At 47.6% G+C, this 13285-nt stretch overlaps 4 protein-coding genes across 4 annotated transcripts; 3 read left to right on the plus strand and 1 right to left on the minus strand.

Moving 5' to 3' along the window:
* Positions 1–1694: 1694 nt before the first annotated feature.
* On the plus strand, positions 1695–2681 carry FTJAE_14225 (uncharacterized protein; the record flags this gene model as incomplete). Its single annotated transcript, XM_037347435.1, has 1 exon — positions 1695–2681. One exon carries the CDS (start codon positions 1695–1697, stop codon positions 2679–2681), a length of 987 nt encoding a protein of 328 aa, XP_037198766.1.
* A 1210-nt stretch (positions 2682–3891) lies between these two features.
* Positions 3892–4266, minus strand: FTJAE_14226 (uncharacterized protein; the record flags this gene model as incomplete). Its single annotated transcript, XM_037347436.1, has 1 exon — positions 3892–4266. The coding sequence occupies one exon, from the start codon at positions 4264–4266 to the stop codon at positions 3892–3894; it is 375 nt and encodes a 124-aa protein (XP_037198767.1).
* Positions 4267–5513: 1247 nt separating this feature from the next.
* Positions 5514–6235, plus strand: FTJAE_14227 (uncharacterized protein; the record flags this gene model as incomplete). The annotated part of the gene is made up of 3 exons (XM_037347437.1): positions 5514–5532; positions 5578–5643; positions 5751–6235. 3 exons carry the CDS (start codon positions 5514–5516, stop codon positions 6233–6235), a joined length of 570 nt encoding a protein of 189 aa, XP_037198768.1.
* Positions 6236–10871: 4636 nt separating this feature from the next.
* On the plus strand, positions 10872–12071 carry FTJAE_14228 (uncharacterized protein; the record flags this gene model as incomplete). Its single annotated transcript, XM_037347438.1, has 1 exon — positions 10872–12071. The coding sequence occupies one exon, from the start codon at positions 10872–10874 to the stop codon at positions 12069–12071; it is 1200 nt and encodes a 399-aa protein (XP_037198769.1).
* Between the last annotated feature and the right edge of the window lie 1214 nt (positions 12072–13285).

The following is a 13285-nucleotide window of genomic DNA, read 5'->3' on the forward strand; positions in this document are numbered from 1 at the left end:
TTAATAGTTAATAGTATATATTAAGCTTATTAAGGTAAAGAAGTATTATTAATAGCTAGTAAGCTAGGTTTTATTTAATACTAAAGGAATATATTTATATACTATTAATAGCTTAATAAGGATTATAGGGTTACTATAAAGTTAATAGTAATTCTTAAGAGTTACTAGTAATTACCTAAAATTACTAGTAATTATCTAGAATTACTAGTAATTATCTAGAGTTACTAGTAATCTATCTTAGTATATAGTAATTATAAATAATTAGAAAAAAAATATAGGGTATATATAATATAAGCGCTTCTTCTGTTTAGGTTATAATATAATATATATATCTTAAAGAAGTTAAGTAACTGTTATAAACTAATTAAAGTTAATATTATAGATAAGTATATTAATAAGTAAATTAATAAGGCTAGAAATATATTAAAAAGAAGCATTATAGCCAGGGGTAAGGTTACTAAAGTGCACCTTATTATTGTCTATATATATATGCAGGGTAAGAACCCGGGCTGATACTTTTGTTAAGACAAGTCCTCCGAAAGCAGGCCCGCACGCCGACAAAAGCTGAGGTAAAAGTAGCGTCTTTCCGTGCGCGAGCAGCTGTTTGAGAATCAAGGAAAGTAGCTCTCTATACCCGAGGCCATGGGCGGTTGTAAGATTGTGCATGTATTCCTGTTGAAGGCTACCTATTGTATATGGGACATGCTCCATTGGTCAAGGCGTGGCTTACGCGAAGAAGGATAAACACAGAATCCCCTGCAGTGTGAATCGACAAGTCGTGAAGAGCCTTGCCATATTCAAAGCTGCTAACTGGTGCCTTGACCATCGTCTTACGGACTCACTTAACGAGATCGTCAGACGATACTGCAAGTGCCTCTAATTGAATCTGATGAACTGTAGCAAGAACCTCCCGAAGAATGACCTATTCAAATGACCCACTGCCACGGCGATTCGGCTGAAACACGCTGCGAATCATGTGTTGACGCTTGATGACTTGTTCCCAAAGCCGTAAAGGAGGTTGCGGACCTGGCAGCTTGGACGCTCACTTTGGCGGCCAAGGCAGCCCATTCATTGTTTTTACTCTTTCACATTGCCCGAAAAGACTGTCTAGTGATGAGAGCTGACTTAAGCTCTTTGAGGTCAACCTTCCAGGTGTTGACTTCGGCATCCGCATCAGCACCAGTCATCAAACCGATCATAAGGAATAAGAGCTAGAAAAGACGTTGAGTTTGCGAGGAATCTTTAGCTCTCTATTGTTGATAGTACAAGAGAAACAACTACCTAGAGGGAGAACTTTAGTGTCTGTCTCAGGATGGAATATAAATATGCCTCAGGTAGTGTCCTCGGTTGCAAAGCTTACAAAGGCTAGGTTAGGGAAGGTAATAGTGGCTGCAACTGCAAGTAACCTTCGAACTAGTATGTAAACAGGGCCCTTTATCAAAAAGTATAGATCCATGTCAATAGTTCAAGGTGGCCCTCTCAACCCATCGCGGCCTGCACATCAGCGACAATAGTCTCAAATGACGGCTCAGAAACATACTCCCGCGACCAGATTGTCGCATCCTCTTCCATGAGTTTGACCTTGAACTTCTCGACGACTCCACCGATCGCTTCCTCACAATATCCCTAACTCTTGCACTCCTACACAACTATCAACACTGGGATTTCACACAGCCTGCGCAGCGCAGAAGGAAATGACAGCCTCAACAGATGAAAGCAATACTCCTGCCCTTAACTATCGCATCGGAAAGGCCATCCACCTGAAAATTTGCACTTCAAACCAAAAGCAGACAGAGCTGCATGTGGAAATTAAACAACAAAAGCGACCATGGACATTATCATGCGGCATGTCAGTCGAACTCCAGGACGCCTCAGACTCAGAAACGATCTCCGAGACTCTACGCAATCAGAGCGAAGCGTTCTTGAAGATGTTTGACAGGAGATTCGCGGAGCAGATTCGCCAAGACAACGGTATCGATACCTGGTCTGCGGATATCGAACAAAAATTCCTGACAGCTCTTGCATCCGGCAAGGCAGAAGAATTTCTGTGCAAGCTTCAGACCATGCCAAATTTCCAAAGAGATACTGAGGATGACTGGGATGCAGCTGAGAACGAAGTCTACCTGGCTGCCAAGCTACGAAAATGCTTCACCTCAGAAATCGCAACGTACAATCATCTCAGAGAATACCAGGGAAAAGTCATACCTCGCTTCCTGGCCTCTGTCGTCCTTGACATGCTCTCATCTAACGCGGCCCTTACTACACAACAACAAGAACTTTACAAGCAACAGGGCATTCTCCTCCAATATCTTCCCGGCTTCTCCCTCTCCACATTGGCAGATAATGCGCCAGAGTCATCATGGCAAGCGATCGTCGACCAGGCCATTCAAATAGTTCACGTCCTCGGCGACCATGACATTCTAAACGCCGACGTTCGACCGGATAACTTTATAGTCGTTCCCAAAGATGACACCTACCAGGTTTTCATGATAGACTTTGGGCAATGCAGGTTTCGGCGCGAGGATGAGTCTGATGCAGAATGGGGACGGGCCAAGTGGAGACAGGATGAAGAAGGCGCTGTGGGATATGTGATGAAGTCAAGATTGAAGAAAGTTGGGTTTGAACTTAAATTTGAACCGAGTTGGAGGTATTTAGCCTGGGCTCCTGGAGAGGACGACTAGCAACAGGCAGAGATATAGCGTGATGGTCGTTATTCTGTGTTGCCCTTGACTCTTACCTTCGGACAGAACGGCGGCAAAAGCTAGCTACTATTTATAAAGGGCCCTATTCCTCTGAGGGACACAATACATCTCGCACCATCCGTCGTGGAAGGAGGCGTCGAAAGCAAAACGGATGTCGTAAAGATGAGGAGTTCGAAGCTGGCTGAGTAAAATGCTGTCCTGCATTGGCGAGCAAGGGAAAATCTCATCGATCCAGGTGCCCATTTACCCGTGTCCTGTGCCGTTGGTGATGCCGAGTTGCCACATTTTCCAGTGCTATCCATCAGAAAAGGGGTCAGTAAAGCGCCCCAACGCCGCTGGAAATTTCCGCCACATGACGAAAAGTCGCTTTGAGCAGTGAAAGGGTGGAAAGCAAGGGGCAGTGTTGTATGCAAGGCTGACGACTGGGGTGCGAAGCACAGCACTACTGGGAGAAAGGTGAGCGCTAAATACCAATCGCGTCAGCCGAAGAGTAAACTGTCAATGCGAATACGTTAGTGGCTTCTAGTCAAGACATGAAATAAACAAAAGCGAAAAGACATCACTTCATAGTTCTTCAAAGACTTTGGACATAGTTTGTTCATGATTGCATTTAATTACTCCTTATCTTATCTCGGTCTGAGAGTCGAGTCGAATCCTGGCTGTGATGACCGGCGAATAAGGCAGCCACCTCGGCCAATTCAACCAAGTCTGTTGAAGTCCAATTACGCGATCGCAATTGAGTGAGTGCGTCGTCACCAGTCTCTTACGCTGTCGCACGCTTATCGCATTGGCATCTCTAGTACTCAAGATCTAGATATGCAAGATCTGACTTTAGTATAAACTCGAGTATAAACCTGAGTATAAACTTGAGTATAAACTCGAGTATCCCCAGTTCAAACCACTGTTTCTTCACTGATTTCAATTTATCTGCAGTTCTCAGACGCAAGGTCGATACCTGTACTTTGGCGTGACGGGATCTATGGCGCAGGCAGCTAGCTTGGAAATAGGTAGAAATTAACGACTTGCCGAGATCTCGATGGCCCCTTTTTCAACCTCATGTTCTATGTCCTTGATCACACGCGAGCATTTCCTTTTGCCACTCTATCCCTCTCTCTGACATGCTCAACCTGCTAGTGTCAATTAGTATCTATTCATAATCTATTCTTTGTGTACGCCCTTACCAATAGCTCTACACCTTCCCTCCATCGTCACACAGAGCAGTAGCGTTTGTTTGAACTGCCTCTTCATCTTCGCGGTGGTCAATAGCCTCCTCAAGACCAACAGTGTTGGCAAGGTCCTCGTTACATTCAACATGATGCGAAGCTTCCTCTGATTCGTCTTCAGAATGCATTGGAGAAGCTGGGGGAGAACTCTGAGGATCGAGATCTTTCACGATTTCCTCTGTCAGAAGCACAATTTCCTCGGGAAAAGGCTCAAATGGCTTGCTGTCTTCATAGATAGGGAGCGTGATCTCATCACCCGGCACTCTGATCTTCTTCCATGGAGGAAGAGGCATCTCTGAGATGTCTTCCGCGCTGTCCCGAGGAGAGGCCTTGCGCTTCATAGTGTTGATGGGGTTGGTGCGATTGTTGGCAGATGTTTACTTGGATTGACAGTGATTTTGGACGTCCTAAGATGTTATAGAATATGGTAAATTGAACCTTGACTGAAATCAAAAACTGATCACACGGTTGGGGTTTTGCTCTCTTATATATAACATCTTCCTCTGGTTTTTACTTCACGCGTAAGCTTTCACATCATCACTTGCCAACACGCAAAGTTGAGACTACAAAGATAAAAGAAAGTAATAACAAAGGAATCGCTGCTGTGAATGTTGTCGAGAAGGCGGCGCATTGCATGAAGCAACCAGGGCCAATCGCTTGCAGTCAACCATTCACTTTGTACTGAGTTTCGTTAGCAGCCGGGTTGCTGCAGACCCTCAGATGAAGAGGACAAAGGATAAGTGAATAACCCAGATATTATTTCAATGCGATTCGCGACAGTCTCCCTGCTGCAGAAGCCACATCAGAATCCGCACTTCACGTAAGGCTCATCGGCAATTCCAACTGGTGAGAGTCCTGGGGTGATGTGATGCTGCCACACTGCATGGACGGATATCATTGCGAGACGACTTCTTCATCTCTAGAGGCTGGAAGCCACGTGGATATTCTTTGTTCTCGCAGTGAGACGTGAATCCCGGCTGTCTCTCCTACCAATACCCACACAGCACTTGTCTCGCTTGACAAGAGGCTCATTTTCTTTCCCCTCAAGGGACTTTCTTAATTCCGCGATTACTGATGTTATTATCGCTTTTGACAAAACATCAACCTCTGTACATTTGCCGCATCGGGTGTTTCACTCTTGAGACTCTGCTGCTTGATTTTAGGTCTCACTACCCTTTGCATTACCCTGTCTGAAGTGGCTCCATTGGGTCTGCTCAGCAACGTCAATCATCTTTGACCGCGGGGCTCGAATTACCCGTCCAGGCTGCTGGGACATGCGGTCATCCTGCATTAGAACTACCGGGGTGAATAAGTTGCCCTTGTTCCACGTGGAAATAAGATAAAGAGAAATCTGCAGTAACTGTAACACAGCCCCATGCCAATTATCACGAGTTTCTGCTCCACCTGAATTCAAAAACATCTTCTTCAAAGCCACTTACTACATAATGCCTTTCCATCATCCAAATTTAAGGATACACAATCTCACTTCTTCAAGTGATTATACACTCCAACCTCCAAATTAGACCTCTGACTGCTCATTTCCCGACCTTACCTCTCTATCACGATACACAGCTATAACACAATCACCATGGATATCAATAACATGTGTAAGCACCTGAAGCCCAATGCCATATCTGACCTGACCGAAGTAGGTAGCTTTCCTGAGGGCGGCCAGCAGCCAGGTGCCATCGATTATATTATCACGAGTCTCAGCAGAGGTGAGAATATTCACTTTCTTGCGAGCGACTTCATGGACAATCATGCAGTTCCCTCGCCAGTAAGCATTCTGAACAATATATAATCCAAGCAAATCTAACATCCCTAGGAATTCGCAATCCCACTCTCGTGCTGCGAGAATCCGCCGAGGTTGACAATGGCTCACTGCCTCTCGATCTTCCACCCGACATCAACGACTCTGACATGGATCCTTCTGATGTGACCCTCGAGGGAGAATACGACATTGAGGAAGTGGAAAGGGACCCCGATATCGAAGGCTGGATAGGCTTTTCGGGCGATGCCTGGCCCTACTTCCACCAAGCACTGTTTTTCGGGCTGAGACTTCTCTGGTCAGGCGTTCGAGGCATCGCGTCCATGTTCATGATGGGCCTTAAGTTGCTGCTCGCTGGTCTCTACTTCGCTTTTGTTGGCGGTTTTGAATGGTCGTTCCTCTATTTACTTATCCCCATCATTCTTATATTCATTATTTCTGAGATCCAACCTCGAGTACACTTCTTCCTCAGAGTCATCGTTGCCCTCATGCTTCATGTTGTGGGACGACTACGGGCAAGCTTTACTGAGTATAGAGGTTGATTTGCGAAGGGGCGCTATTTGTTTTAGGGAGTGCGTAGAGTTTCTGGGAGTCCTCTTCTCCTTTTCTTTTCAATAATTCTTCTCCTCTTTACGATTCGGGATCTTTTTCGGCTAGGAAGGAGTACGAATCAGCTTCGCCGGAACATATGGTGCCCATTGTAGTTGAGGCGCAACTTGTAAATTAGGAGTGACTTTACTGTTGGAGAAGCACTGAGAGGGAGACAGCTTACTCCGTAGCACAACTATTGCATCCTTCCTCAACTCGTAGATGAACAGAGAGCGATGAATCCCGAGAGTTCAGTGGGTCTTCTTCAGTTGTTGACTAATAGAGGCAAATAGTTGGGGTTTTCACTAAGAGGAGATAGAAAACGGCTGCTTGAAAGTCGTTAGCCACATTGTCAAATCTGCAACATAAAGGTCATCAGTCTACTTCCTACAAAGACTCTCCATACATGCCAGCATCGAAGGTATGTAGCTACCCCAAATGCATCTCCAACCCAAACATCCTCCTCAATACCTCGCTGGTCTGCATCCACCAACAAGGCACGCACTTCACAAGTCTCCAGCACATCCAACCTCATATCCCGTGTCCTTCGCGTCTGCTCGCCGAGAAGAATCAACAACGACATCAGAACTATACAAACCCTCCACAAGACACTCTGAAGAGCATCCTCAGCAGCAGCGGCTTTGACAGTGATCACCTTCATGTAGCTCAGTATAACGAATGGCGGAGAGTAGATCTATTAATCGCTAATTGGAACTGTTCGGACTCGGGCGGTTGAGGAAAACACTGTACACGCTTTTTCGTCTGTTACATCAAAGCAATGGTGGGTATCTGGGATTCTTGGGATAAGCCACAGGTAAACAGGTATGGCGGCTTGCAAATCGCTGGGCACAAGCAGATTCTTATTTTCAGGAGCGAGAGGGAACAGCCGGTTTCACTGCTGGGCAGTGAGCCCACCCAAAGTGAAGGCCTAGGCGTTCCCAACAGAAATTTGGAGCTTTGGCCAGCTGCAGACTTATTTCGCCGGCTCAGTTTGCACTCAGTCGCGATACTTGACATCGAGCTATTTGAGCTGGCCGAATTACCTCTGCAAGCAGCACAGCGGGGACCGAGTTGGAATCGGAGGTGAGAAGGCGACGAGAACACAATAGCCCGACCAGGTCGGCACCCGCAAAGTAATTCAGCCAAATGCTGTCCATGATTTGAAAAGAGTAGCGGGGACCGAGTTCCAGCTAGATAGAGCCAGAATCGAGGTCGTCGAAAGCCACAAGCTCAGCTATAGTGCCAGAGCTCATATTCACAACAATTTTCGAGGATCCGTCGCTGCACAAGCATCGCTTCAAAGCGTGGCTGGACAGCTTTAAAAATAATGCTAGAGACCCTTACATCCCAGCGTCTAGCATCCCAGCCACATTGACCCGGGTGGCTTTCCCTGTTGGCTCTAGGAAGATGGTCACTTGCATCCGCCTGTAAGGCTAAGGTGGGTAGTTGGGGCCCCGATGTCGTCGAAGTGGCCTACCTCTACTCCCCATCACAACAAGGCATTCTCCTCACCAAGCCAAAGATAACGCGCCATCGGTGGTATGAGGCATCTGGAAGGTCTTTCCTACAAAGTGAGGGTCCCAATCGATCTAGAGCAAGTATCAAACGTCACAGCTCTTGCGTGTAGTGTTCTACGACAGTGGCAGAATTGACGGGAATTACGCCTAACTTGTTCTCAGAGAGATAGCAACAGTAGCCCAGCCTGCGATGAAAATTCAAAATGTGATAGCCCTAATGCCATCGCGTTCCTCCACCCATTGACTCCAGCGCTGGCATCAGATAACCCCCCTCATGCGCTGCTCATCTTAAGTACTGGCATTGCAGCGGGATATCTTTCATTCATAATCAGCCATACATTGATATGCGGGAGTTCCATGGGGCTTGTGATAAATGATCTACTTAGCGGGTATCATGAAGTGTTGGAAGGAGTCGGACTCCCATATGAACCCTCTATACAAGCCGGTATCCCAGTCTCTCTATTACAGGTCTGATACACCGTTAAACGCACGCCCTTGCCATTTTACAGTTCTTATGGACGCACAGACAGATGAAAGGGTGAGATCGCTCAGCAAGATATCGCGGCCCGTTCCAGGCGTTGAGGCCAGATAGCTCGGCCGCACTCCAAGTGTCCTAGATGTTAGTCTTGCGCGCCTCTACGAGCTCTAACGATGTATGCTTTTGGTCACCTCACTTCAGGTCGCGATGTTCCTGTAGACCGCACCGACAAGATCGTTGCTCTTTTCAGCATGCATGTTTCAAGTACCGTCTTCAGCATGGGTAACGGCACCCGGTGAAGGATATCCGTGTACAGGTTAGGTTGATTCAGTTCCGGACAGCGAGGGCTTATCTTCATATTTAGAGTAAACATTAAGTCTATACAGTTTATACTAACTTCTACATTGTTTGTACTACAGGTGTAGTCTATACTATCTCTATATTGTCTCAACTAGTAATGACTTCTCTGTGCTAGGACAGCGACTGCAGCCGCTCTGTGGAATTGAATGAAGACGGAGAACCACAACCTGTTATCGACTCGACCACCCATACTCTAATCGAAACCCACGTCAGCGAGTCATCAACTACTGCGCCGTCCCCTCATTGGAGGGCGAACTCTCCTGTGCTGAGCTTGATGACTACGTGACCTGGGTTTCTGTCTGCGTGGCCTCGGTTTCGCGTCCGAGGTAATGGTACCGCTGATCTCTACGAAGAGCACCAAGGCGATTTTCTCTATGCTTGCCGGTGTGAAAGCAGGCGGCGTGTTCGTGCCTCCAGGCTCAGCCAATCCCCCAAGTATCGCCATGATTGCCGAGTAACTTCCCAATAGGACTGTAGTTCTCACATCACCCGACCGTATCGGCCTTATCTACAGTCTCGTTGATAACGTCGTGGCGTTGAACGCGGATGAAGCCAGCTGTGTCGCTAAGGACGACGATGGCGACAGCGTTTAGATACCGCTACGCCAAGAACGCTGTATACATCATCTTCGCATCAAGATCGATTGGCCAGGTTACGGGCGTGTTATGTGCTTCAGTACCGATGTTAGGAGGTACAACTTTCCTCCTACGCCTTTTACGATTGCATCACCGAGATTATTACTACCCTTGTCTATGGTGGCTGCGTTTACGTTCTATTGCAGGACGATCGGATAAACAACTTACAGTGGCTACCAATCGGTGAACGGTGTCGGATGTATGGCGATGCCTACCAACACTATATAAGTAAGTATCGTGTGTGAGGCGCGTGATGTGAGCCATCAGCTGTGGGGACTATCCACTCAAAATAACACTCTTATCAATGAGGACATTTACAGCCAGAGCGGCGAATCATTTCACTTTTCGCATAGTATTATCAACTGTGACTTTGTCTATGAAATTAGTACGGGGTCTATTACAATAGATGGCGACATTGGGACAAAGTCTGAAGGCATATTTGCCAATGTCGGGCCGTTCACACTTTGGCAACTTACAACACCCGAATACTTGAACCCTGGTTTGGACCTTTTGGCAGTTGCTGGAGCATATATAGAGTTTGATGGCACGTTTCAGACGTTTACGCCACCTTAGGACAAGCACATGAAGGAAGGAGGTGTTGTACAGTCTGACCTCAGCCATGGCAATGGTCTGCTTAACGGGACTGCGAGGGCTCTCAGGTCCGGTATCTTGCCAGTTGTCAGCCAGGTTCCTGGTGATGTGCTTGTATTTGTCCGTCACTTTATCGATCTAAGTTACGCGTCGGACTTCGCGGTTACCGGCCGAATTGATGGGCATCCTGTGCAGGCAGACATCTTATCAGCAATATAGTTCTGGACTTTCAACACGATCCTCTTGACGACTTTTATTTCTTGGGGGTTATCTATGATCTGTAGCAGCTCGGTATTCGTACCATAGTTTGTGGTGCGTAAGCTATGAAGGGTCAAGATGGCCATAATCCTTCCGTTCAAGGTACAGCGGGACTATATCATACTGTTTGGGTCGCTATCCTATTGGCAGAGGCACTGATCTGGAAGCTGATCTTGTCCATTTCGATGCGTTGACCTCGTACCTTGACCTGCGTGTCCTTACGCCGTACGAAAGTCAGTTTGTTACCCTCGCGCTCAGAGCAGTAGGAGACGAGGTCTCCAATCTTGCATGCACGGGAGAGTTCGGAAAGCTGTGACCAGTGTCCAGGAGGGTCTCTCGCGTTTCTTCAGGGTTATTGGGATATCCGCGGGTCATGATCGAGCTCTAGACGAGGAGCTTGCCCACGACGCCAATAGGCATCCGGAACCATGGGTCGCGAGGGTCAAACACCGATGTATTGCCCACGGTACCACCAATGAGACCTCAGGACGTCTCTGGATTCCGGTCCTACCGTGATAAGTGCACATAAAGCAGCATTCCGTTGGTCCGTAGGCGTGGAGGACCCTGCAGCATTGATCCATCCCTTATTAGTAGCATGGCTAATGCGACACGGGAAACTCTCTTGCCGATTGACGCTGGGGATCGCGACATGAGATCCGTAAGGTTTTGGTTTTGTATATTGGCGGCGAGCGCGTCAATGTGCTGATGGACTTCTTGGCTCGAGGACTCTTCTTATAGAGATATGTAACGGATGCAAGATACCTCTGACACGTCGAGTGTACTGGCTAGCGTGGGCGGTAGCAGCATCCAGGTGGACTGTAGCGGCATTGGTCAGAGTGTTGATCAATTCACAGCAAGCATTTCGTTCAAGGCCAATGGAGGCACCACTTGTTACTTGGTGACGTTTACACGCCAACAACCTGCTAGTGAGTCCCAGGAATCGACGACCACTATCAGCGGCTTCACGTGGCCTGCGAAAGACTTAACCCAAAAGACACCTTTCTCTTGTCAGCAGTTCTATCCACTCGCCCAAGGTAGTCCAAGCAGCGACTTGGTCATTCTAAGCGATGATCCCAATCAAAATTGGTGGATGACTGCATCAGCTTCACAAATGATGTTCGCCATCAGCGTCACCCTTGCATTTGTGCCAGTTCAGAATTTACTAGGATCCGTCTTTTCTTGGGCCAAGACCAAAGTGTTTCCAGAAAATCAGCACGAACAAGGTCTCAAGTTCCAAGAATTGTACAAAGCGGCCACTTCCAAGGTTGCCTATACGGAGGCTCAAAAATTGGACTTTCCAGTAGCCGATACCGCTAACCTGGCTTCGGAAGCTGCCACCGGATACTTAAACAAACAGACCAGTGTAAGCGATACACAGACGCTTGAGGCTGGAGCTCGGGTAGCCATCAATCAGGCTACACAGCGCGCTATCAATGAAAGGATTGGTCCCCAGATCCGCAACAAGATCGCTGGATATACCGCCCTCAGCAAAGATGCGTCTACGACCATCATAGACGGGGTATGCCTCAGCAAGTTCGATGCGATTTTTGGTGGAGAACGGTCTGCGCTTATTACTACCTACGTAGAGAAAGCCGTCGCGGCGTTGATCACGCAGCGTGCGGCAAAGGAGAACCTAGATCGTATCGGCAAATTGGCGGAACAAATCGAACAGGGAAAGAGAAACACTGAGCAATTTCGTGCTCAGGCTTTAGCCGCGGAGAAGGCGCTTGAGGAGGAACAGAAGGAAACCAGCGACCAAGCCAAGCTGAAGCCTCTCCAAGATAAACTCACTGAAGCGGAGGCCCAGCTGAAGAAAGAAGAAAAAGGTGTTGCAGATGCTCAATCAGAGCAAGAAAAAGCTAAAAGCAATTTTCAAGAGGGGCTAGAGAAAGAACAAGAGGAGGCAGATAATGCTCGTGATCAAGCGCATACAGAAGCGTATGGTGCTTAGATAGTTTCAGTCCTTATCTCTATCCAGTGAGCTGCCAATCCTACCCACCACCTGCTACTGGGACCCAGATTAGTACATTATTAATCGTGGTTAATTACAGGAACAACCAGAGACGTGTAAAACATGTGGTCCGCGATACGGCCACTTGAAGACATCAGACGCACGACAACCAACGGTAATCTATGCCGTGGTCTTATTCAGCGACGAACCAAGTCAACAACGTTCAAAAAAGGAACCATATGTCCAGATGCAGGGTAAGAAGCAAGGGGCGTTGATAACGGGGACCTTGATCATTGTACGTGAGGTGAGAATTGTTCACTGAGAGCTGGAAGAAGATACAGTAGCTGGCCGATAGCCAGTAGAGATAAATATCATGGGGTATGTCAGTATCACAACATATGATGTCGTTAAAACGAGACAGGCACCTTATCAACTTCAAAGGGCTTCATGTCGTGCTCAATCCCCGGCCTGACTCCAAGCACAGCCTGACTGTACCATGTCGCGGGATCCTGGATTAAATGGCCTTCATAGAAGACAAGACAAAGCGCTTGGTAATTGATAAGCAGTGCGATATTCTTTCAAGGGAACAGCCTCGCTTTTGTATCACGAAGAATAAGTAAAGGTTAGCTTGGCCAGGTTGACTTTTTTGGTCGCTCCATTGCGATCGATCGGTCCCACGGTCCAAATCTTATCTTGACGTCATCAGGCGCAGGTTTAGAGTCGATTCATATTGCAAATAACCACCAAAAAAAAACCAAGGAGATGAGCAGGAGATCAAATGCCAGCTGGAAGTGGGCGGTCACCAACTCCCCAAGTCTTGGTGGCTTGTGCACTAAGCTACTGTTGTGTAACCTGCTTCTTCTCAGCCAACTTGCTTTTTTCGCCCGCCATCTGATCCATGTTTAGCGGGAGAGCATAGCGACATGGGCCCATGCTAAAACCAGCCACTGGAGGGCAGTTGAACCACTGGAAAGTACCTCCAGGCGTGCAAGGGGGACTAACTCTCCGCGTGTGTTTCGTGTTCAGACGCGGCTCAGAGGACACCGTCTGTAACGGTACTCACCATTCAGAGCACGCTAGCCCTGCCATGCCTGTCGTTTGGTGCAGGATACGTGCCGCGTCTGAGCTGCTGGTGCACGAGTACCTTTCCCAGCCACGCATATAAATCCAGAGGAGATTGGTACCTCGAAACGAGCCGAACCACGCATGCCCTG

The sequence above is a fragment of the Fusarium tjaetaba genome, assembly GCF_013396195.1.
Source record: "Fusarium tjaetaba strain NRRL 66243 chromosome Unknown NRRL66243_c0000625, whole genome shotgun sequence".
Classification (NCBI taxonomy): domain Eukaryota; kingdom Fungi; phylum Ascomycota; class Sordariomycetes; order Hypocreales; family Nectriaceae; genus Fusarium; species Fusarium tjaetaba.